We start from the raw sequence: 27,372 nt of genomic DNA, 5'->3' as shown, positions 1-27,372 counted from the left end.
CTAATTTTTATTTGTGTTAACAACCCTGATTAAACAAAAGCATTGAAAAGCATCAGAAAGAATTTGATTTCTAATACCAAAAATCTTTCCGCATTCTACTATTTGAGAGTGTTCAGTGCAAAGAATTATATTTAATCTTATTATTTTTCAGGAAAAAGTGTTTTTCTCGATATATGTATACTTGCATCTTGAGAAGTTAAGAGTAGAGTAATTCTCATTACCTCAAACGCTTCTCATTATAAGGCGTGATCTTGTGAAAAAAGTTTTATAAACATTTTGGATCTATTTTCTGATTCTAGATTCTACTGAGTCGTCCAATAAATATCTATTATGATGTTAGTGACTTTGAAACAAACTGGTGGGATAGTGAGTTTATTACAGAATGTTTGTGTTGGCACAATGTTTATCGACAGAGGCATAATTCTCGGCCATTAACAATGGCACCGCAGGTAAATAAAATTTCATCATTGCTTTAGATAAATACTCGAAAAAATCGATGTTGAGTCGTTTCGTGTTGTACAACTATTTTATCATCAATAATAACCCCATAACTCGATCTACATCACATTATCGAGTTCGAGAATCTCATAATTTTATTAGTAAAACAATCTTTTCAAAATTTTGGATTGCGATTCTCCCAAGCAATTTTCGCAATCAATGTTGTATCTGAACGTTAAGGTCTGAGTTGATTTAGAAAATTATGGATTACCTAGTTTGGTAGTTGTTATACAATAGGAATTTCTGGAAATTTTATTTTTTGATTTCTTAAGATCTTCTGTAACGAACTATTTGAAATTTTCCTGGTTAGAGAAAAAAATCCAAAATGATTGACAATGTTAATTCTCATAAGAGAAGGAATTCAAAAGTTTAAAAAATATTCAATAGCAAAGAAGTCAAATTTCGTTACCTTAAATACTTTCGTTTTACGTTTTTCTAATCAGTATTATATGTAATTTAATACAGTTTTGTTACTGCATATTTGGCCCCTTAACTTAATAAAAATGAAACAATAAAATGAACTAAATGAAAGCTAAATTAATAAACAAAAAGGGCGCCACCAGTTTTATTATCACGGTTTCCCGGAAACCGGTCCAGAGCACAGATCTTAGGGTAGAGAGAGTGAAGAAAGGTGCTGTGGAATAAATAAATTTTTAATTAACAATATGGTCAAAATTTATCAATAACCACAAATCTAACAAGTTTTATCACTCACTCACTCACACTATAATTAACTTAAAACTACAGCCTAACTGTCGGCTGACCAGATCCAAAATTTATTCTGCACAAAGAACGCACTATGTGACAGAGGTCGTCTAACCTAACTGTCGGCTATCCAGAGCCAAAAACTAACACCTAACCACCCGACGACATACCCCGTACAAGGAACGCAGTGCACGAGGGCTCAATAACAACACCCGGCTACAGAAGCCTCAGCCTAGTGAACGCAACGTAAACCAAGACTACCTGCAACTTACTCACATGACCCGTACAAATTTCACACACATAACCCACATATCTCCACACACACACACACACACACACACACACACACACACACACACACACACACACACACACACACACACACACACACACACACACACAGAATTTACTTTACTCTTATTTACAAAATTTAATTATTATCAAATTTAATTCAAGAAAAATTATTACATTAGTTGTCAACTTTAAAATTTTCAGTCATCAGCTATTAACATTATACATTTATATCAGTAACAAGTTACGATCCTACGTATATCGATACCATTTAAGAGTCGTTATTTTACATCAATAATTTGTCACAATTGTATATAATACTGACGTAATTTGAATGCCATTTTTTGACAACGAAAAAAATTTTTTCAAATGTGGTCTTTTTGGAATTACTTTTAAACGGCTTCACCGATCGATTCCAAAAACTAATCAGCTCTTAACATCAAAAAACCACATTGATCGCCGCCAGCCCGGTCGAAATCACTTGATCCGTCCGTGAGTTATCGTTGTCGAAAGATAACTGAAAAAAGATTTTTTTAGGAATTACTTTGAAATTCCTTGATCGATCAATTCAAACTCGAAGGTTCTTTATGAGGCTTAAAAACTGCGTTGAATGCTGTCAATCGCGTGGAAATTGGTTCATTCATTCAAAAGTTATTGTGGTTCGAAAATTTAAAAAATAGTGTTTTATTAAACTTCTATCAGACTTTTGAGCTCGGAGAGCTCAAAATGACACGAAAATCATATTTTTGAGATCGAAAAGTTCAAAAACATAATAAGTGCAATTTTGAGCGCTTAAGTATGGAATTAGCGAGAAGTTGAAAGGATGGCTTTTAGGGTCAACCGTTTTCCTAATTTTTTTAATGTTATCGACTGATCAAAATTTATCAGGTACTAGCTGACCCGGTGAACTTGGTATCACCTACAATATATTTTATTACACCTTTCGAACAGCGATTATCAATCTTTAAACTCTCATCTACTTCGATAAAGAATAAATACTGGCTGCATGAAGTACGATTAGAATATTGTCAAGTTATTAAACGAAACTCAATTTTAGATCTGTTGATTTCCTTAGCTGAACTTTTGGGTTTTTCAAAAATTTTATTCTTTCGAAAACATCCCTGAACTATACACGCAAAAAAAAAAAATTGGAGCTGCCACATGATACATTCCTGTGACAGCCACATGATTTTTCTATGGGGCTGCCACATGATTTTCCTGTGGCAGCCACACGATTTTTTCATGTGACTACTACATGATTTTCATGTGGCGGCTACATGATTTTCCTGTGGCAGTCACATGATTTTTTCATGTGGCTGCCATATGATTTTCATGTGACAGCAACATGATTTTCATGTGGCAGGCAATACTATAATACCAGTTAAAACAACAAAAATAATAATGATCATGATAATAATAATCCATATTATTAAGAGAATAAGGAAAATTTTGTGGCCAGTATATTTTTATGATAAAATGGGTTTTATGGTTAAATTTGGTACCATTAGAAAGGTATTGACCCGGAGTTGTGCCTTATCAAGGTTTCATATCATTCTCACTAATAGTCAATTTACTATGATAAGAATTAAGGCTGCATTCGAGAATGCTCTATCTCTAGATACGTAATTAAGAAATTACCTTTCATCCGGAGAACGATTGCCATTTTTAAAGATATAAGCTCATCCCGACATTACACTCATCGAGACCTTTCATTTGAGTACCCACATCAATTTTTCATATATTTATATATATTATATATACATGTATATATAAAAAATATATCAAAATGCATGTGGGTACTCAAATGAAAGCTTTTGATGAGTGTAACATCGGGGAGAGCTTATATCTTTAAAAATGTCAATAATTAAGTACTGACATTGCTATCTTGTCAACTAATGATATTTTTAAAGATATAAACTCTTCCCGATGTTACACTCATCAAGAGCTTTCATTTGAGTACCCACATGCAATTTGATATATTTTTTATATATAATATATATAATATATATAAAAATATGAAAAAATTGATGTGGGTGCTCAAATGAAAGGTCTCGATGAGTAGAACATCGGGATAAACTTATATCGTTAAAAATGTCAATAGTTTACGAGATACGAGGTCATTTCTCAATTATTGATATTTTTAAAGATGTAAGCTCTTCCCGATGTTACACTCATCAAGAGCTTTCATTTGAGTACCCACATGCATTTTGATATATTTTTCATATATACATATATATAAAATATATAAATATATGAAAAGTTGATGTGGGTACTCAAATGAAAGGTCTCGATGAGTGTAATGTCAGGATGAGCTTATATCTTTAAAAATGGCAATAGTTCACCAGATGCAAAATCATTTCTTAATTATGTATCTAGAGATAGAGCATTTTCGCATGCAGCCTTAATTCTTATCATAATAAATTGACTATTAGTGAGAATGATATGAAACCTTGAATAGGCACAACTCCAGATCAAGACCTTTTTAATGATACCAAATTTAACCATAAAAACTCATTTTATCATTAAAATTTACTGGCCACAAAATTTTTCTTATTCTCTTAATAATATCGATTATTATTATTGTAATCATCATGATAATTATTAATGTTGTTTTATCTATTATTATAGTATTGCCTGCCACATGAAAATCATGTTGCTGTCACATGAAAATCATGTGGCAACCACATGAAAAAATCATGTGGCTACCACAGGAAAATCATGTAGCAGCCACATGAAAATCATGTAGTAGCCACATGACAAAATCGGTTCCATGCGTTTTCATCCTCGGACAAAATATTCTTGACAAAATATCCCCGGACAAAATATCCTCGAGACAAAATATCCTCGCGACAAAATATCCTCGTGACAAAATATCCTCGCGACAAAATATCCCCGTGACACAATATCCCCGACAAAATATCCCTAATAAAATACGAATTATCGGGAACTAACATATGATTGTATGACAAAAAAGATGGAGGATTTAATTAAAAGAAATATGATTTTTGTGTGTATTTATTCGATAATAGACTAACACAAACGCGGGTAATCGTGTTGCGCTCTTTTAACATGATTTTTGTGTGTATTTATTCGATAATAAACTAACACAAACGCGAATAATCGTGTCGGAGATATTTTTTATTGGGATATTTTGTCCGGGGATATTTTATTGGGGATATTTTGGCACGAGGATATTTTGTCACGAGGATATTTTGTCACGAGGATATTTTGTCTGAGGATATTTTGTCTCGAGGATATTTTGTCCGGGGATATTTTGTCGAGGATATTTTGTCGGGGATATTTTGTTCGAGGATGAAAACGCCTGATACCGACAAAATCATGTAGTAGCCACATGACAAAATCATGTGGCTGCCACAGGAAAATCATGTGGCAGTCACATGAAAATCATGTGGCAGCCCCAATTTTTTTTTGCGTGTAGTGAACAAAACAAAAAGAAAATTGTTGAGATCGGTCCAGTCGTTTTTGAGTTTTAGCGAGACTAACGCACAGCTATTCATTTATATATATAGATAGACTTATCTAGATGACAAATGAAATACTGCTGTGAAGCAGGGAACAATTGATGTTACTTGATATTTTTGATTTTTTAGGGCCAGTTTTTCAACCCCGCGTTTAAGTGTTTTATCATTGTGAATATATCTATATATCTATATTATATATAGATATATTCACAATGATAAAATCCTTAAACCCGGGGCTGAAAACTGGCCCTTAATATTTAGGAATTTTTTTTTTAACTTTTTTTTTTCTAAACCATCCTTGAACTATAACCTATAAAAAAAAAAAATGATCAAAATCGGTCCAGTCGTTTTTGAGTTTTAGCGAGACTAACGCACAGCTATTCCTTTTTATATATATAGATAGATAGATAGATATAAACAATATGAAAATGAACACGAACAAAACAAAAGTAATGACAAACATTTTTCTTGAGTTTCTCCTTGAGATTTGTGGTTATGTCCTACAAACTGAATGTAGGTAAATGATATAACTCTGCAGTATACTTGTACGTATCTTTCTACGTATTGAAAAATTTTGGTACACTCTTGCAACCTTGAGGCTCAAGTGTAACAATAGTGATTCAGATATAAAATTAACAATTTTCGATTTTTTTAGCTGAACTTTCGGGTTTTTCAAAAATTTTTATTTTTCTAAACCATCCTTGAACTATAGCGAACAAAACAAAAAAAAAATTTTGAAAATCGGTCCAGCCGTTTTTGAGTTTTAGCGAGACTAACGCTCAGCAATTTTTTTTTATATATATAGATAGAACTTTTTTGATACGACGTCTACTTTACAATTAATGACTAAAAACAGCTGATTTAAGGCGTTAAATTTAAGTCCGTTTTCAACAGAAAAATTTATAATTCCCTAATATTAATGAATATATCTAACATATTAGCAAACATACAGAAAACTTTTTATTCACGTTCTTGAAAAAAATACATATAAATTAAGTACATGTGGGATATAAATTTTTTTTGTCTATGCTTCAATGTTTCCATAAATTGCAAAAAAAAATCATGACTCAAAGGTGATTTTTTTGGACCAAGAATATACTAAAGATGACTGAATATTTCCTGAGTGAAGTCAAAATTTCTTGAGACAATTATAACAAAATACCGTGTTCAATTTATGTGGTATGAACTCTACATTTTTAAACTGTCAAATGAGTAAATTTATAATTTCTTATGATTTTGCATCAAGGAATTAAATTTTATTCAATTAAATATTGCGCAATTACTTGAAAAATAATTTTCTAACATTAGTGTTGCCACTAACAAACATTGAATTAGAAATAATTCAAACAGTTCCATGATTGTCATTGACGAGACTAATAGTATTTTACATCAAGTTTCATAATGTTGTTATGCTAGTATGTTGAAGGAATTCGAATTTCGAAAAAATTGAAATTAAAATGAACTTTAGATTGAATAAATTTGGAAAATGGTTGACCCTGAAGACCATTCCTGCAGCCTGCCGCTAACTCCATACCTAAGCGCTCAACATTTCACTTATTTCGTTTTTGAGCTTTTCGAGCTTAAAAATATGATATTCGTGTTATTTTGAGCTCTCCGAGCTCAAAAGTATGATGGTAGTTTCATACAACACAATTTTTTGAATTTTCAAACCACAATTGGAATGAATCAACCAATTTTATAGCGGCTTACGACATTCAACACAATTTTTTGAACTACTTAGAGAATCTAGTGCGAACTGGTCAGACTAAAAATTTCATCGAAATTCAGAAAAAAACGTTTCTAACTTCCCGCTAGGAAAATCAAAGATTTTCAGAACACGGAAAGTTATTGGTTTTACCCCATTATGTGTGTGTGTGTGTGTTTTAATGTTTTTTTGATGTTACATTGAAGTGTTTACTGGAAATGGATGTCGAGCAGACGACAAGCAGAGTTTCCTCAGGAACTAGAAGCCAAATTGTTTCTTTCTCCACTCATCGAGAAAGAATCAACTCCGTACCTAACGGAACTAGTTACCAAACTCTAATTAAGCGACTCGACATGAAAATGGGCGGGTTGCTTGATTATATCAAGGCCTGATCGAATATCCACAGCAAAATCAGGCAACTAGCTAGGTGTTTTGACTCGCGATTGGTTTACCGCAAGTATATAAAATTTTACGTATAAAATTAAAGCTTATATTTTATACCAAGTAAATGAGTTACTCAAATAAATTGTGAATAAAACGTTTAGTTCACAATTAATAAATGCAAGACTAATAATAGATGTTGCACTAAGTTAAAACAATGAGGTTGAGTTTAACTTTAATTTATTTAAAGTAAAGAAATGCGACTGTGCGCTACAAAGTATGTAAGAATAACTAACTTAGAGAAAATACAAAAATTATTACAAGGAGAGTAAAAACTAGGCGTTACAATTACAAGTAGAATAAATTAGGAGTAGGAATATTTGGCAACGAATAGTTGACCAGGAAATAATTTGGAGGCGGGATAATTGCCAGCTATGCAGTTTAGAAAAATAAGCAGGAAAGGGAATACGGATGCTAAGATTTTTACCTGGATGGGCGATACGTTTACAAAAATATTTCTAAACTTAGTTAGCAATAAAAAGATTAAAAATACAAAATTTACCAAAAGTAAAAACCCAAAGTAATATAACCCAGGTATCAAATTTATGACCATAAGCAGATTAAAAACTATTTAAGAAAATATCCCAAAAATTACCATTAAAAATTTATTTTCTATTCTAAATCTAGAAAATAACTAAAATAAAAAGGAGCAAAAAAAATTGTTTAGACTGCTATTGCAATACCTAGACTGGGAAATTTACAGCCATAAATAAAATTAAACAAATGAATAAATCTTTTTTTTTTTTTAGATAACATGAAATACTTAAAAATACGGGTTTGAATTTAAAATAAAATATAGTATTTATATTATTTACCGATTTAAATAATAATTTTCGAATATACAAATAAAAAAAATATGAAATTATTTAATTAATTAAAAATTTTCTAATAAAACTAATCGTACGACGGAACACTAGGTCTTTCGAAACAGCTTGTGGTTTGGCTTTAAAGAATAACAAGGATGTCTCGAAGAAAACTTCATTCAAGAAGAATTCATTCACAGAAACGTCTCCCTGGTTGACGTCATAAACCAAGGCACCGGTTACTCCCAAAGACACATCACAGAAGTTAATTCATAGAAAAGGCCACTACCCGTGAAAAAATTTTCTGATCAGACTATATCAGGCTTGATATAAACCGTCCATATCAGGCCTGATATGGAAATTGGCCATATCAGACTATATATGCCTTGATATAAGTAAATCAGACTATGTACCCGCCCCGGTAAAAAAAATTATCTATCATTATACTACATAATTATGAATGAAAAATGTCCCTATATAATTATGTATAATTAGGTATAGTTATATATAATTACTAGCTGACCCGGCAAACGTTGTTTTGCCATGTGAATAATTTCTAGAGAATTTCTAGTGTAGAAAAAAAATTACTAACTTATTGGAAGTGTATAAGGATGTGGAATATAAGTGAAAAAGGCCTGGAGCACTGTGAACGATGAGGGAATGTTGTTTAAAAATAACAAAACACCAAACATTAATTGTTTTAATTTATTAAAAGTAATAATTATTTATATAATTAATTAATTACATAATATTAATCTCTTAATGCTGCAGCGTGAACAATATTTTTTGTTAGCCCGTCTTTAGCTAATACAAACAAACTTGATGGTTTACCCACTCGAGAGCATGCAACGTACAATTGTCCGTGTGAAAAACATGGTGTGCTCAAATCTAAGCCACAAACAGACATTGTTTGGCCTTGGGATTTATAATAGTCATTGCAAATGCCGATCGAATCGGAAATTAAATACGCTTAAATTGAATCGGCACATCTGTGGGTATAATAGGTATTCGTGGTATCAATATATTTTCACCTCGAAACTTGCCATTTAAAATGGTGCCTTCGATAAGGTTTTTCATTAATTTTTTAATGACTAATCACGTACCGTTGCATAGCCGTAGTGGGTTCAAATTACGAAGCAAAATAATTGGAGATCCAACCTTCAATTGTAAGTTATGTGGTGGCATGCCTAGCAAATCTAGTGAGTTCAAAAACTCTGTTGGAAAATTTACAGCTTCAGTGTCATCGCAAACTGTATCAATAGATTTATATGATACCAAGTCCCCTGGCAATAACTGTTGTATCTTCAGATTTAAAATGTCAACGTCCACATTTTTTGCAGCTAACATTGCTCTTTCTGCAAGCCACTCGAGATTTATGTAATTCGTGTGTACATCGAGAAATATTTGTTCAATGAGAGCATCTTGCGAATCAATGATTGTGCAGAAATCATTCGCTTATTTTATGTTTCCAGTTTCAGCTATAGTGACTTTTCCATCGCCGATATCTAAGAGTTGTTTTGAGAATGTTTCAGCGGATGGATCTTGAAGCATTTGAACGCGCATATTTACTTTCAGCTGTACTATTTCAACATTACGCCACAATGTCGATGATTTTAAGCAGGCGTTGATTTCATTAGCGTATGTTGAACGTGGAATGACGGGAAGTGTTTGTCTGAAGTCACCTGAAAGGACTAACAGAGTGCGACCAAATAGTTTGTCGTTGTTTTTAATATCTTTCAATGTCCTGTTCAACGCCTCAAGCGAATGTTTGTGTGCCATAATACATTCATCCCAGATGATAATTTTACACTGTTTCAGCACTGTGGCTATGGACGATTGTTTTTTTATGTTGCACACTGCGTCAGGGTTATTTTGAATATTTAGTGGTAGCTTAAATACTGAATGAGCTGTTCTGCCTCCATCCAATAAAGTTGCCGCAATGCCCGATGATGCAACGGCCAATGCGATGCCATTATTGGATCGTATTTTGGCGAGAATTAGCGAAATAAGGAATGTCTTGCCAGTTCCACCTGGTGCATCTAAAAAGAAGAACCCACCTTGTCCTGTTGAAACTGCGAGCATGATGCGGTCGTAAATGATTCTTTGTTCCTCATTCATTAGTGGGACATTGCGAGTAACAATCGCCGCCATTTCTACAGTATTGTACTGCATTTCATGATTCATTTCAGTGTTCATTAAATCAGTTGCACCTCGATTTGGCAAATTCATACCGAAATGACTGAGTGGTAAGTTGGCAATGATAATGCAAAGATCCTCAATAGCAATCAATGCTTCATTGTACATATCGTCGCTGAATGTTATCATCAGTCATTAAATCTTTGTGAGTATCCCACAATATCTCTGCTCGGGCTGGAAAACATGTACTCAACACTATAGCGAATAGTAGACGAATTTGTATTGCTGTACAGTTCAATGCTGCTTCAGCAAGCATACATTCCCACTGATTGTCATCTTCTAGCAAGCCGAGTGCAAGGCATGCATCTTTATACGTTGTATGCTGTTGCCCATTCACTTTACGTATATCTTGAAATGACAATGGGCCAGTAACATTAACCAACAATAGTCGAAGATAAAAGCACTCAGTCTGTCTTGGATTCACTGTAAATACTCGCCCCAAGGCGTTTGATTTGAATAAATTGGGGCATGCATCAACTGGTGAGCCTTGCTTGCAGGGTATCCATTATTTTGTTTGAGCCCATGTCAAATAGCGTGGTACTTGTGAATAGAGTAAAGTACGTGCAAAGGCACCAAAATCATTCGCACGATTACACAATTCAAAAAATTCAGGGAGTGTAGTTTTTGGTGGATTTATAGCACGATCAATCGCTGTCTCGTTCGTGAAATATACACGCTGACCATTTCAAGATGAACGGCTAACTGAACAACTGCTGGATCCCGTTCATGAACTGGAAAACCAAAGATACGCGAAACAGCTTCATTGGAGCTGATGTACCGACCTATTTGGTAGAGCGTTATTTCATCGTTTTTATTTACTGGAGGAGCATTCACATTGGTATTTTCCACTCTAAACACCGCCATGTCACTGTCTTTATGGACATACTTGCAAATGTATTTGATGCTCTCCACAGAACTGCAGAACTCAACATTAATATGAGCATTGTATGTTTTGCTCAGCAGGGGCGAATATGGCACGACCCAACGATTGTCAATATCAATGCCTGTGTTGCTGATGTTTTTAATAAATGATTGTCCGCCATTATCTGGATTCCTTCGACGATATATTGGATATCCGTCGACATTTGTGATTGTATCTTTAGTGAAATCTTTAGGGAAATTTTTTGTACATTTTCCATCTGACATGCAAGGCGATGAACGATCAAAAGTACCGCATGGGCCATGAATCATGTTTGCTGTAACAATATCAAACAGCAATTGATCAGTAGACGGATCGGGAATTTCTGCAGAAATTAAATTATCTATTTCTTCAGGACGGATTTTGTCGATAAACCTAACCAAAATGTGGGCATGAGGTAATCCTCGCTTTTGCCACTCAACCGAATACAGCCAGCAACGTGTGGAACCGAATACATGTGATTTAGTAATAAAATTGATTAATGACTTCAGCTTTTGTCTAAACACACGTGCTGTAATGTCATGACGATGTATTGCATTTTGGCCAGGCAACAGCAAAGATGTAATCTCTGGCCATTTTGGATTATATGTGAACGTGATAAATAAACACGGTTGCCCATATTCGCGCATGAAAGTCAGAGCATCCTGTATATACTATTGCATATGACGTGGACTGCCTACGTACGATGATGGTAGAATGACAGAGTTACCAATTTCGTTGGCGTCGGTGTTGTTGACAATAGCGTCTCGCAAGTGAATGTACTCTTCCACACGTAGCTTGAGTTGATTATATCGTAAGTATCGTAGTCGTTCGCCTTCTATCTTCGTGTACATGTCGACCATGAATTGTTGACAAAGCTCTCGAAATCGTAGAATGACGTTATTCAGCCCGCGTCTAATCATCAATCTATACGCATCATAATCCTTCGAGCTAACGTTCTTGTTTGTTTCGGCTCCTGTAATAATATATTCATAAATATTAATTTAAGTTAATTGCGTTTAATAATTTAATTGTTTTGTTAAAAGTGTAATAATCAAATTCATAATAAATAAAGTACCTGATACGGGATCTCGTTGTTTAATATTTATGCTATATTCGTCTTGTCCCTTCCAAAAGATTAGCGGATATTGGAGAGCATCATATGAACGGTGTGTATCAGCAATGAACTGAAGATTATTATTTCTCCTACGAATCACAATTCCTTGTGCACCTGTACGATCGCCAACCATGATTCCAGCAACGTCGTCAGCAACAGGTGCATTGAATCTACGAATGTGTTCTCCAGCTGGTGTTTTATCAGGATTAATAACAATAGCGTGATTATCGCTTTCTAATTTGTGCATGTGGGATTTGAATATTTTCAACAATTCATTATGCTCATTCAATAGAGCATCCAGCTCGCTGACGATGCGTCTAGCAAAGAATGAATTAAGGTTATTGTAGCCATAATGTGCATTCATCCGATTGGCTAGTGTGCTTCCGGAGTCCTCGCTGCCCATAAAGTAGATTTGTAAAAATTTATGTGGTTCGTTTGGCATTGGCCGCAATGAGCCTATTTTATGATAAACTTGGCCGAGTTGAATGTTCCAAAGGAACACAGGAACACGTTAGAATCTGGATCTGTGCCGATAAGCAAACCGTTCAATGGTTCCGGTGGTGTTTCAATTACAGGTAGTTGTACCTTCCCTGACGCGCAACACATCCCAGCTGGTTCATTTTTGAATTTCAAAGCATGACAATACGGGCATTCTTTGTCTATAGTAGTGCTGCCAATGTGCGGGTAATTACCCGTTTTTCGGGTAAATTTACTCTTTGCGGGTAATTCCTCGGCTAATCTAAAAAAACTGGTAAAACCAGGTAATACAAAATTAAAAAGAAAATGGGATTTTTTTTTTTAATTATAATCTTATTACGGTGGTATAATTTATCATCACATAATTTATTATCACATAGTTTATATGATATTAAAGTTAGCCGTCACTTGACAATTTTTTAATTTTATTTAACGAAAAAATTTTTAGAAAAAGTTATTTTTAAAAAATTAGATTTTTAATTTATTAAAATTCGTACATGTTAACTTTTTTCCCATAATTTATTTCTATAAAAAATTATTAAATATCAGCAACATTAATTTTCATATAGTTTTATTTAGAAGTCTCAAGGGCATCATCTTCTGAGACTAAAAAAATTTAATAGTTTTAATCAATAGTTTTCTATATTTTTATTTTATTTATTATAAATTTATAAAAATTAAAAATACCATTTGATGAGTCCATGAAAGCTTCATCGTCGTTTCTCAAACTATCAGGGTTAGATCCTGGTCCGTTAGGGTTAGATTTATAAATCTTTAACTCGACAAATACCACAGAATTGGCTAAAAAAGAAAAATAAAAATTAGAAAATTTTCAACAATTAGAGGAAAGATAATTTTAAAACAATTCCTTAATATGTATTTTTTTTCTACAACAACCCGGATTTACATTTTTGATCATTATTTTATTATTTCAATTACAATGAATTTATAAAATAAAATTGCTATGAAAATTAATGTTGCAAATATTTGCTAATTTTTAGAATTTTTTATAGAAATAAATTATGACAAAAAAATTGAAATGTAGAAATTTTAATGAATTAAAAATGAAATTTTTCAAAAATAATTTTTTCTACAAATTTTTTTGATAAATAAAATAAAAAAATAATTAAGTGATTGCTAACTTTAATGACATAAAATTGCTTAATATAAGTTTTTAATATTGTTTTTAACATGTTCAAAATCCATGTAGGTTATAGTAAACAATGCTTTTACTTACTTTTAGTATCAACAAATATACATTTTCCGTCGTTCGTGGTCCTTATATATTTGTTTTTTGTTAGTAGCGGCTTATATCGCTCTAAGTGTAAAGGCATTATTCTAATTTTTCATTTGTTATTAAATAGAAAATTCACAAAATTCAATTAACAATAAATCGATTGTTGAAGTTAAATATACAATATACTACTCAATACAGACCTATGTTGAGTTAGGGATTCCCTCATCAACAGTGGCTCTGAAAGTATCTTCCAATTTTTTCCATAGTTCCACTTGATTGATATCTATAAATTTCAGAGGTGGCACTACTAATAAATTCTATTATATTTTATGATTTATCGTTCATCATATTTATTGTGACATATGACAATTATATTATTGTGACTCGGTAGTCATTGTGAGTAATGTTATAAAACAATTTCTAAATAAATATGGAAAAGTGGCTACAGAAGGTAAAAATTAAGTGCATATATTAATTTATTGATTATTAACAATAAACTAATAATCAATTTTTTTAGAAACAACATCAGCAATTTGATGGCAGCGCAATAGATAAAGACCGAGAAAATGAAGATAAAAATAATTATGAGGTTAGATTTCATTGCATTATTTATTATTTCTTTAAATTACTCATTAGATCATTACTATCATGTTTGTTTTCAGACTGACCTCACATGCTCTGAATCAGATTCAGAGGTTAATTTAAGTAAGCAACGAACAAAAATAATAAAAAAAAAAAAAGACTTATTACTAAATCAAAAACAAATACTCCAAAATTTTGCGAAATTTGGCTCAACATTCCAGAATTCAAAGACTGGATAAGAAAGTCATCTATTAAACCAAATGCTGCGTACTGTAAAATTTGTCTAACTGATATTGTTTGTTACAACAAAAATTGTTTATCTCGTCATTATAAATCATCGAAACATATTTCAAACATGGAAACTATAGAGAATAAAGCAAGTCAGCAAAAAATTGACAATCTCATCCAAGATTTACCATTAAATAAACAAATAAAACGAGCTGAATTAATTTTAGCAGCAACGGTAGCTGTGAAATGCTTATCATTTTCGTTGATGGATACACTTATACCAATAATTTCAAAAATTTTCCCCGATTCTAAAATTGCGAAACAACTGTCTTTAAAAAGAACGAAAACTACAGCTGTTATTCATAGTTTGAGCACTGTTTTGTTAGAAGATTTGAATGAAAAGTTGATGAAGCCTGGATCTTTTTTTTTTCTATTATTATGGATGAATCAACTGATGTTAATAATATTAAGCAATGTGCTTTTTTAATAATTTATTATGATGATGAGACAGCAAAAATACAAACAAATTTTTTTGATATGGTTGAGACTGATTCTGCGACAGCTAAAGATTTATATTCTTTACTCATTAAAGTAATAACTGATAAAAATATCCCCCTCAAAAATTTTGTTGAGTTTGCATCAGATACTGCTAATAACATGGCTGGAGATAATTTATCCGTATTTGCTTTACTAAAAAAAGAATTACCGGACATCGTGACTACAAAATGCTCTTGCCATATGATTCATCTTGTTGCGTCAAAAGCTTGTTTAAAGTTATCTAATTCTGCAGAAGAATTATTGCGAAATTTAGCAGCTCATTTTTACCGTAGTTATAAACGTATTAAAGGATTAAAAGAATTTCAAGAGTATTTCGGAGTTAAAATACTCAAGATTTTGTCAGCAAGTACAACAAGATGGTTATCGTTGGTTAAATGTTGCGTAGATCGTGTGCTGGAACAATATACTCCTATCCACGTTTATCTTCAAGGTGAATTGACCGATAAATCGCCTCCAATGTTATTAAGCATGGTAAAGACAATGGATAATCGCTTCACCTATGTAATTTTACAGTTTTTGAGCTATGCGTTAGAACTATTCACTGATTTTAACCGTCTTTTTCAATCTGAGAAGCCTTTACTTCATAAAGTTGTAACGGAGTGATCGTTACTCGGTAAATTCCCCTATTTCGGTACCCAGTTATTTATCGACTGCTCACAGTGCGCTGTGATCTAAAGCTCGTTTAGAGTTAGTAAGGAAGGCCCCAAGGTGAAGAAGCCGGCGTAGTGGTAGTGGGGAGAGCAGAGGGAGCAATAAGTGTAGAACTAAATTTGGTAAGAATCATTGTGACTGAGTAGCTCGAATGGACGAGACGCAAATTTTTCCAAAACATCCAGCTAAGGTAATTATTTTTATTCTGCTTGTCCAACGTGGAACGAAGCGATAATATTTTGTTAATTTAATGCTTGCTAGGCCTAATGCCAGTTTGGTTAGATTAACTTTAACTTGTGATAATTTCTAATGCTGATTTGCGGTTACAGGCGTAATAGATACCCAGAGAGCGAGTGTTGGTGACCAGAGTTTGCCGCCAAGTTGAGAATACCTCACCGAGGGAAAATTCACGCCAGTACCCGAAGACTAGGAGTTGCAGCTCACCGTTGGAGTGCAGATTAAAATTATAAGAACTCCAGGTACAAATAACGAGTCTTAATTATTCCTCGGGGCAGCGGCATCAGCCAAGCAACACGTCGGCTGAAGGTCACCGCCATTTCGTGCTCAGTCACAATCGTTAGCTTTATTTACTATCAAATTTAATATTAATACTAGAGAAAATTATAAAACAATTAATTAATAATATCAGGACATGTTTCGGGTTATTAATTAATTTGTTTAGGGAAAATAATTCGTCTTGGTCATTACTAATTTTACACGTAGGCTTATCGGGGTTAATAACACTAGGCATTTAGTTCGGGTTTTTAATTCCAGATTTTACGCCATGTGTAAAATTTATTAATTGAGAATCTTTGGACTATACTTTGGTTTAAGCCAATAGGAACAGAATTGGGTAAACCGCTAAATTAAAACTATTTAAGAGAACAATTTATTCCGAAGTAACATTATTTTAATAAATTATTCGGCACATTATTTAATATTTGTCTTAATTTAAATAAATCTAGAGTCAGGAAATAATCATTAAAATAGGACACTCAAGGTCAAAACAAAAGTCTTAGTTCATTTAAAATAAAATAAACTCAAGTAAAATAAGTTTCAATAGACACAAAATAAAGTATAATAGGATAATCTTTTGTCATAATTTCACATTTACAATGAGGATAAAACTTATTAAAATTCACTGCTGATAACTGGATTTAATAAATGATACTGGATTAAATAAAATGTTTTGGATTAAATAAAAATAACTTAGAAAAGATTTAGGTTTGTTCAATTATTGGATTTATTTAATTTTACTAAAATGAAGATTAAAATTTATTTAATAATTCTCGGACATAACAATTAGGATTAATTCAAGATACGAAGACCTCTTGTTTTAAATATTCGTTGTCGTAATATTAAGAACACGGCAGTAAATTAATATTTAGAAGAAATGATAATTAGTAAATAAGAAATTGTTTGTTAGGAAACAATGTTGGAAATTGTGTATTAGTCGGAAATAATTTGTGTAACATTGTTATTGGAATATAGTGTGGTTGTGTGTGAGTAAAGAGACTATCTCGGTTTCATGGTATACTCCTCTGGCTTCGGGGTAGTTCTCTTAGAGTAGCGTGAAGTTTGGGGGACAGCGTGCACTGTGTGGACAACGTGTGTAGTCACGTCCGGGTCCAGCTCAGTGGCGTGAGAGTCCGTGAGACCGCGTGAACTAAGTTAGAGTAGCGTTAGAGGTCCAGGGGACGACGCGAAGTAGATAGAGTAACGTGAGAGTCCAGTAGGCATCGGGTACTACAGCCACGTGAGGGTCTAGCTGGACAGCGCGAAATATACCGAATGAGAGTGAGTGTGAGTGTGGTTTCATATCTATGAAATTTTATATATTGTTATTTTGGCCATTATTTCAATTGTAAAAGGGATTAGATAAATAAATAATTTTGTTAAACGAATTTCTGTGTTTAATTCTTAGTTCCTTTCAGCAATCTCTCACGACCCTGACCTAATACTCCATGTTCTGGTCCAGTTTCTGGATACTGAGTCCAAAAATCCAGTGGCGCCCTTAAGAGTAAAAGGGGCGACCAAGGGAAACTTAACATTCCGTTTCAAAGTCAAACCAGAAGTCGAAAAATTAATGAAAAATATTTATAGTAATTATATCGATATTACTCATATTCGACGAAATGATATCATGAAGTTAAATCATCAAGATCCTCATAAATATGTTTCTCTTAATGAAGTTTATGTTGGAACAGAAGCAAATAAAAGCTTAGAACAATTACTAACTGAAAAACCAACTTTGAAATTGGAAGTGGACGAGTTTAGGAAAAAAGTTTTAAGTTTCTATATTGAAGCTGTAACGGTTCTTAAACAAAAATTTGATTTTAAGGATAAAATTTATGAGTTCTTAGACTTACTTGATCCAAAAGTAGCTATAACTATCAATATAAAAAGTTTCGACCTCGTATTAGATAGATTTCCGGTACTAAATGAATATGTGACTTTGCAACAACTTGATAATGAGTGGAAAGAGCATGCTCTATTAAACTTAGAAGACTATAATATTGATATTAATTCTACGGCTGAGATTTATTGGCAACAAATTTTTAAACTCACTGAACCAGTTGGTGGAATAAAGTTTAAAAATTTAAAAATTGTTATTAATTTCTTACTCGTCTTACCTTTTTCAAATGTTTCAGTGAAAAGAAATTTTGGTAATTTAAAAATCATCAAAACTGACCATCGCAATTACTCGAGTTCTAAAACACTCAAATCTTTGAAAGCATCTAAAAATTTACTTTTAAAAAATGACAGTATTCTCGACTTTGAACCATCGGAAAAAATGATAAATGCAAATATTTGGAATATTGATCAATAAATAATTATTATAGCTTATAATTATTTTTTAGTTGCTCAAAGCTATTGTAAGTGCTTAATATTTAATTCTTAATTTAAAATATTTAATAACTACCAAATGTATATTAGAATACAATATTTTTTAAATGTTATTAATTTTTTAAATATTTATTATAATAAATTCAACTACATAATTTATTGATTTCAATTATTTATGTATCCTCATAATTATTTGAAAACATCAAATTGAAATTTAATTGTTTAAAGTTTAATTGTTAAAATGTAGATGTTTTTTATAATTTGGCGCGAAAAAAAAATATTTCATTAGATGACGTCCAAAAAGCTGACAGTGTCAAATCGGCGGAATTTGAAAATTTTTTGCTCAAAATTTAGTGCTCATTTAGTGCAATTTTGGTGCTGAAATCGCGAATTTAATGCTGTTTAGAATAAAAAGAAAATCTATTAAATGGTAGCTTTTGATAAAGCTATCATTGTAACGGTCAATTATGATAGTAGATCTATGCTAGTATTGTCAACAATGATATTAGCAATTAGTGCTCAATAAGTGCGTTCATGATCGACAATGAAATAATATGACCTGTAGATGAGATATCTAGAACAAATATTATTTTATTTTAGTAAATAGCAATGCTGAAAAAACAATAACTGAACATGAAAATATCGAATAAGATAAATTATCATGGTTAACGAGATTTAAAAACAAAAAGAAAATTAAGTGCTCATTAAGTGCTACACAAAGGAACAATAAAACATCAATAATTGAATTGTTTAAATATTCTGATAATACCAACAATGCTAACCTGACACATTGACAGCTTTAAACATCATAAAAAAGTCAACTGACGTGGAACAGCTCATTATTTATTTCACAATAATTAAGTGCTCATTCAGTGCTACAAGTATAAATGAAAAAATATCAACAATTTAATTGTTCAAATATTTTTATAATCCCAACAATGCTGACCTGACACATTGACAGCTTTAAACACCATAAAAAAGTCAACTGGCGTGGAACAGCTCATTATTCATTTAACAATAATTAAGTGCTCATTCAGTGCTACAAGTATGAACGGAAAAATGTCAACAATTTAATTGTTTTAATATTTTTATAATCCCAACAATGCTAACCTGACACATTGACAGCTTTAAACATCATAAAAAAGTCAACTGACGTGGAACAGCTCATTATTTATTTAACAATAATTAAGTGCTCATTCAGTGCTACAAGTATAAATGAAAAAATATCAACAATTTAATTGTTTCAATATTTTTATAATCCCAACAATGCTGACCTGACCCATTGACAGCTTTAAACACCATAAAAAAGTCAACTGGCGTGGAACAGCTCATTATTCATTTAACAATAATTAAGTGCTCATTCAGTGCTACAAGTATAAATGAAAAAATATCAACAATTTAATTGTTTAAATATTTTTATAATCCCAACAATGCTGACCTGACACATTGACAGCTTTAAACACCATAAAAAAGTCAACTGGCGTGGAACAGCTCATTATTCATTTAACAATAATTAAGTGCTCATTCAGTGCTACAAGTATGAACGAAGAAATGTCAACAATTGAATAGTTTAAATATTTGTATAATCCCAACAATGCTAACCTGACACATTGACAGCTTTAAACATCATAAAAAAGTCAACTGACGTGGAACATTTTATTATTTATATTACAATAATTAAGTGCTTATTCAGCGCTTTAAGTATAAACAAAAAACCATCGAAGATTTTCAAAAATGAGGAAGTTATTGGTTTTACCCCGTTTTTCGAAAATCGAGTTTTTATTAGATCTCGACGTTTTGAGGATCAAGGAATTAATTCCTTCAGCTTAATTAAGCTTTTCGGACTACTCCCGCGAGGTTATCACTATGTCTGTATGCGTGTGTGTGTGTGTGTATGTGTGTTTTTTTGGGGAATCCTTTTTACGGATTCTAGGCATAGCTGTTGGCCTGGATATGTGGCGACTCGACGCAGTGTCATACTAAAACTCGACGCTGACGCCCCTACCCACTAAACCCCAAACCCCTTTCTCTTCTATCCTCTGATCCACCATGGTACCGCCGTAAGGCATTTCTTCGCGGGGGGAGGAATAAGCTGCCGCTCTTCCTTCTGGTGGCTAAGATGTTATTTCTTCCTTCTAGATTCGGTCTTTCGCTCTTTTCCTCTCAATGGATCGCAACTCGGTAAGCACTTTTGTAGCAAAAATGCTTGTGGCGTTCCAGTTAGCTTCTGACGACAACATTGCCTCTACTATTGACTCTGGTTGGGTTCTCTTCTTCAGAATCTTCTCTAACTCATTGCGCTGTTGGTTGAAACGTGGACACACAAAGAAGACATGCTCCGCATCTTCATTGACCCCTGGACAGGACGGGCACTCTGGGGTATTATCGTGCTTAAAGCGGTGGAGATACTTCCGGTAACATCCGTGTCCTGATAACATCTGCGTTAAATAATAGTTGATCTCACCGTGACTCCGGTTGAACCACACATCAACCCGAGGTATGAGATGGTACGTCCACCGACCCTTATCTGAAGCATTCCACTCTTGTTGCCATCTTGCGATGCTGTGTTGCCGTTCTTCGCTTCTAAGTTCTTCAGGGCTCAGTGTGGTTGACCTTTTTCGTTGATATAGGTTCCGTCTTTCCTCGGTCAGTTTGTCCAAGAATTCAGTGAATTCAACAATGGATAAGCTAGGTGGTGCATAACAGCTGTAGAAACGGATGCCGTTAACTGTTGCTGCTACAAAGCCGGCATTATCATTGTTAACTACACTCTGGAAAGAATGCTTGCCACAGGACTAGATGACAGCCTTGGCGGTGCTATCAGATTTCCAAGGCTGGGTATTCAGGTGTCTGTATGGCTCTGCTATCATTACTAAGTCTAACTCTAGTTCTCTTGCTGTTTGCATAAGCAGATCATGTGCAGCTTCGCAATGGTTTAGGTTTAGCTGCAATATCTTCATGTCTGTTTGTTTGTTATCTTCTGGAGTGCCTCTTTAAATACTGGGCATCTGGATGCGCCGGCATGATGGGCCGCGTTCTCCGCACTTTGGTCCGCGTATAATATACATTTCGCTGGGTTTTTGCATTCAGCATTCTTCAGAATCTCAGCATACTTTGCCGTCTCTGCTGGGCGGATGATCAGTGCGTCCGGCCTGATCCGTTTGCGCGGTTTTTTTCACTTAGGCTCTGATCTGGGCTCCTTCGGTGGTTGCTTCTGACTGGACTTTTTGCCACTCATTCACCTCCTTTTTTCCGCCGTTCTGTGTTACCGCGTTTTTCGGAGGACTTGGTTTAAGGTCCTTCTTCTTTTTAGTACGGCTGGTCATTGAGTCTGGGGAATTTCGCTCCTTCCTTTTCCCAGGCCTGATATCAGTTCCAGTTTCCTCTCCGTCTTCGACAACTGACTCGACGTCACTCTCGCCACCTGTGTCCATCTCTTCGACAAACGTGTCAGCTTTTGTAGGTGAAACCGCTATCGCACTCGTCTTCATCACGACATTACCGTGTTGCTGTTGGATGTCCTGCCACTCTTTGTCCAGTTTCTTGAACCTTCTCAGGGCACTGCAGATGTTCGTCGACTTCGACTTGATCTCCTTGTGGACCTCATCAACTAAGAGATTACGTGTCATCCAAGGACAGCGAGCATCCTCCCATCCGCTCGGGGAGACGCGTCCGGTAGCAGTTTCTCCTCAGCCCCGAACGTGTGTGTGTGTGTGTGTGTGTGTGTGTGTGTGTGTGTGTGTATGTGTGGGGGGATGTAAACCTCTCATAACTTTTGAACGGCTTGACCGATTTAATCGTGGTTAGTGCCATTCGAAAGGGTTTGACTGAACTTAGATTTTGTATATAATTTGAACCGATTCGGACTAGTAGATTTTGAGAAATCTTAAAAAAACTACAAAAGAAAAATTAGGAAAACGGTTGATCCTGAAGGCCATCCCTGCAACTTTCCGCCAATTATATACTTAAACACTTGATGAATTGCACTTATGACGTTTTTGAGATCTTCGAGTTTATAAATACAATTTTTGTGTTATTTTGAGCTCTCCGAGCTCAAAAAAATAGCCTTCGTATGCTTTTGAGCTCTTTGAGCTCAAAAGTTTGATAGGAGTTTGATAAAACAATATTTTTTTAATTTTCAAACCGCATTAATTTTTGAATAAATGAACCGATTTTCACGCGGTTGGTGGTATTTGACGCAGTTTCATAAGCTTCATAAATAATTATCAAGTTTAAATTGATAGAACAAAAAATTTCGGAGTAATTCCGAAAAAACAGTTTTTCCGGTTATCTTTCGTCAATGATAACTCACGAATGAATCAACCGATTTTGACCGGACTGGAAGCGATCGACGTGGTTTTTTAATGTTAAGAGCTAGTTAGTTTTTGAAATTGATCGGTAGAGCTATTAGTGATACAAATGAAGCTAAGACTTGATGGCAATGTCTTCTACTGTATTTTCTTTGAGTTTAGAAGAGCTTTCGACTCTGTACCTCATTATCTTTTATGGAAGAAGCTATTCTGCCTTAGAGTTAGCGGAAAATTTCTCAGACTTCTACGTAATATATATAATAAAGCTGCTGTTTAAATAAAAATCAAAGATGACTTTACCAGAGAGTTTGAAGTTACCGAGGGTGTATTACAGGGCGAAAAACTCAGCCCATCACTTTTTGCTGCTTACATTTCTGACCTCACGGACTTCCTGGAAGATAGAGGCTTTGAAGGCATTTATATTGAGAATAAAAACCTCAGAGCTCTTCTATATGCCGACGATACTGTTGTTTTTGCACGTACATTAATTAAAGCTAAAAAAATCTTAAAAGCTCTGGAAGAATATTTCGACTTAAATTGCCTCTCCGTCAACACCAGCAAAACTGAAGTAATGATCTGCAGACGATCCGGAAGAATATATAATAATGAAAAATGCGTCTTTTCTTACAAATCTAAGCAGCTGAAAGTAGTAACAAGCTACAAATATCTCAGCTCCATCGTCAGTGGAAATGCAAAAAGCCAACAAGCAGCAAATGATGCAGTGACTAAAGCTCAATCCGCCATAAGCACTGTAAACTCCCTACTAGCAAGATCCAAATCCGATGCATGGCAGACCAAAATAAAACTATTCGATAGTATTATTTCTCCGTCACTCCTGTATGCAGCCCAAGCTTGGGGTCTCGATCACTTGGAGGAAATTGAAAAAGCCCAGAATCGCTTCTTAAAACAAATTTTTCTGCTACCCCAGAATACTCTGGGGTACTTACTCAGACTTGAGTTTGGAATCAACAGCCTCTCCGTTAGACTAATGGAGTATGTCTGGAACTGGCACGATTTTTTTTTAGTGAAACTGTTTTTGTTTGGACTTTAGTATTTTTTGTAATTATAATAAAAATTTAAAATTGGTACCAACTTAAATCTCGCGTTGGCTGTATTTTTTTATAGCAAACTATCCCTTGAAGCTACAGTTTATGTAAAAATAATTCCAGCGCACCCTGGCAGGTGTAGATGCAAGCTGTGAAATGTATTTTTTTAACTGTAGTTTCCCATCAATTGGAGGATTATCATGCATTTTCGAATTATTTAGTCTGTGGCATGTCACTTTTTACATCGAAAAAAAGTCAGGATCGAAATTTTTGAGCTTGCTATAGTTTATGCTCATAAAATTTAATAATTTCAAGTAGATTAATTGTTATAATTGAATATAATTAATTGATATCAGTAAAATAAAGTATGAATTACTGTTATAATATAAAAATTAGGAACAAGAAGTACCGTAGAATTAAACAAAATTTTGCAACCTCGAAATACCGTTCTGCTTACAGTAAACATACTCGACAGTCTGGCGCTCCGTTTACAACGGATTTGAACGGAACTTGGCGCTAGATTCTACCGAATCTGTGGATACATCAAGTCTGGCTTTATATATTACTAATTATTTGAATAAAAAAAAAAAAAAAAAAAAACAAAAAAATTTTCAGATAAACAAATTAAAAAAAAAACAATGAATTCCAATTTTTTTAATTATTTTTTTTTTAATAAGAATTAGGTATCAATCGGATGTTCTGAGCGTTTACAAACGTATTACGTGTTATTAATCAATCAATTAATACAATCCAATTTAATTATTGTATTCAAAACAAAACAGTGAGTGAGGAGATAAAAAAGTTAATAACAAATCCAACGAGTCCTCACCCGTGAGGTACTCCAAAAAGTAACCATGGAGAATCCTAACCTCAACGTCAACAACAACAAACCAAAGAGCTCACAACAGACCCAACAGTCCCAAAGACCCTCAAGTTCAAGAAATGTTAATTATGCCAACATAACAACAAAAGACAGTTTCCCAAAAAGAGACCAAGCAATAATCGTTGAATCTCTAGACAATGTAACTATTGAGGCGTACTTAGACGCGATGTCAACTATCGTTAAACCTACAGCCATTCGTTTCATTTCTAGAATTTCTCAGAACCGCATTTGTATTTATCTAGAGACCACTCAATTAGCAGAGGAACTAGTGGAAAAAAAAAGCGTACTAACTATAAACAACCAACAATTGCCAATTAGATCCCTTATCGTAAAAAACAAGAGAATCGTACACTCAAACGTATGCCCAACTATTCCTCATTACATTATTGAACAAGAACTTAAGAACATTGGAATTGAGCCTCAATCTACAATAACCTATCTACGAACAGGTACTGCCAACCCCAAGTATACTCACATCTTAAGCTTTAGAAGACAGGTTTATGTATCTCCGACTGATGAGAAAAAACTCCCCGACAAGCTTCAAATCAATTATGAGGACATCAACTACTGGATCTATCCTACCTGTGACTCGTTCAAATGCTTTTTGTGCAAAGAAGATGGACATTTGGCAAGAAACTGCCCTACAAATAATCAAAACAGCCAGCTAAATCCTGAAAATGAAGAAACAGCACCAACTGTCACTCCTAACAGCGCAACACTCCAGTTGCAGGCTGATTCGGAAGTCCAAATAGCAAGTCAAACCCAGAACAACATTCAAGTACTAGCCTCTTCCCCAGATACAATAATTCAGCCCACTCAGATAATATCTGAAAACCAAGAACACTTTAACCTTCCTAAGTTAAACGAACCAGAGTTACCAAAAAGACCACACCCACCAACATGTTCGACCATTTCTTCGTTGGATATCAAAGAAAAGGACCAAGACATTGAAACAGATTCAGAATTCGACACCGAATCCACCACCTCAGAAGCGTCAAATTCCAATACCAAATTAAATTACAATCAAGAGTCAGCTAAAAATATAGTCAAAAAAAGGAAATTAACAAAGAAAGAAGATTCTTACGATGCTGCATGGAATAATGTTAAGGAAAATGTAAATAATCAAGACCCACCAGGTAACTACGTCCTTACTATCGATCAGCTGAGACATCTAATAGAAAACACTAAGGGCAAAACAGATATAAGAGATACAGTAAAGCTTTACTCAGAAGATGTTGAAAGTATAATGCACATGACTGAGGCAATGCGACCATTTATGACCAGATCCCTCAAAAACCAATGCACACGATTTGTTAATAAGCTAAAAACACTCTTAGTATAAACAAACCTTCAAATGGATATAATTCAGTGGAATCTGAACGGATTTTACAACAAAATAGAGCAACTAAAACTTCTCATCCACCAAAAAAACCCTTTGTGCCTGTGTCTACAAGAAACTAGTTTTATTAATGATCACTGTGCAAATTTAAACAGTTATATTAAATACTATAAAAACAGAATAGTTGCAAATAGAGCGAGCGGTGGCGTTGCTATATTTGTCAAGTCCCATTCAATCCCAGAAGAAGTCCAGCTTATAACAGATTTAGAAGCAGTAGCAGTTAGAATAAAATATCCAGCCAATATCACTCTCTGTAACATCTACATACCAAACAGTAAAGCACTGGAGATAGAAGAATTATCAAGAATCGCCAAACAGTTACCTAAACCTTTTATTCTTCTTGGAGATTTTAACTGTCACCATGAATTCTGGGGATCGGACTTTCAAGATCCCAGAGGAATCCAAATAGCAAACTGGTTAGATAGCAATGAAAACTTAATATTAAGCAACACAGGACAGCCAACTCATTTCTGTGCACGCAGCGGCCGAACTAGCTGCATTGACTTAACAATAGTTGACAAATCTATAGCATCAGATGTCAGATGGTTTGTACTCGAACATACTCACGATAGCGACCACTTCCCTATAATCATTAAGCTTCTAACTCCAGATGACTATACTTCGTCAGATCACACAGAAAAATTTCTATTTGAAAAAGCAGATTGGGATCTTTACCAATCCAAAATAGACGAACTACTTCAAAGGCTCCCAGAACTTGATCCTAGAGTCGAAACCCCCGTCGATGACATAACAGCAGAATTCTCATCTATTATCCTTGAAGCAGCAAAGTTAGCGATTCCAAAAACCAATAACACAGGTAAAAAGAAACAAGTATATTGGTGGAATGATGAGTGTAAAAAAGCAATCCTCGACCAGAAGAAAGCTTTTCGTTTATACAAAAAATATGCTTACACCGACCAGAGCGATGAATTAAAAATAGAGTTCAAGAAAAAGAGAGCTATAGTCAGAAGAACTTTAAAAAACAGTCGGCGGAACTCTTGGAGGGAATTTGTTTCAT

The 27,372-nt window shown here is 33.9% G+C and overlaps 1 protein-coding gene across 5 annotated transcripts in view; it reads left to right on the top strand.

Moving 5' to 3' along the window:
• Positions 1 to 181: 181 nt before the first annotated feature.
• The window catches only part of LOC123273866 (Golgi-associated plant pathogenesis-related protein 1-like), a 298,986-nt gene continuing 271,795 nt past the window's right edge, over positions 182 to 27,372 (top strand). For 4 of the 5 annotated variants that reach the window (XM_044741339.1, XM_044741340.1, XM_044741337.1 and 1 more), the window contains exon 1: positions 182 to 449. Coding sequence is in view for 1 of the 5 variants with exons in the window: in XM_044741342.1 (XP_044597277.1) it covers positions 438 to 449 (12 nt within the window). In the remaining 4 variants the exon portion in view is untranslated. The remainder of the gene's footprint in view (positions 450 to 27,372) is intronic. The other variant, XM_044741342.1, reaches the window with a different exon arrangement.

This window comes from Cotesia glomerata, unplaced genomic scaffold (assembly GCF_020080835.1).
Source record: "Cotesia glomerata isolate CgM1 unplaced genomic scaffold, MPM_Cglom_v2.3 scaffold_15, whole genome shotgun sequence".
NCBI classification, from domain to species: domain Eukaryota; kingdom Metazoa; phylum Arthropoda; class Insecta; order Hymenoptera; family Braconidae; genus Cotesia; species Cotesia glomerata.
Note: the sequence above shows the minus strand (reverse complement) of the source record. Positions and strands in the feature narration are given on the sequence as shown.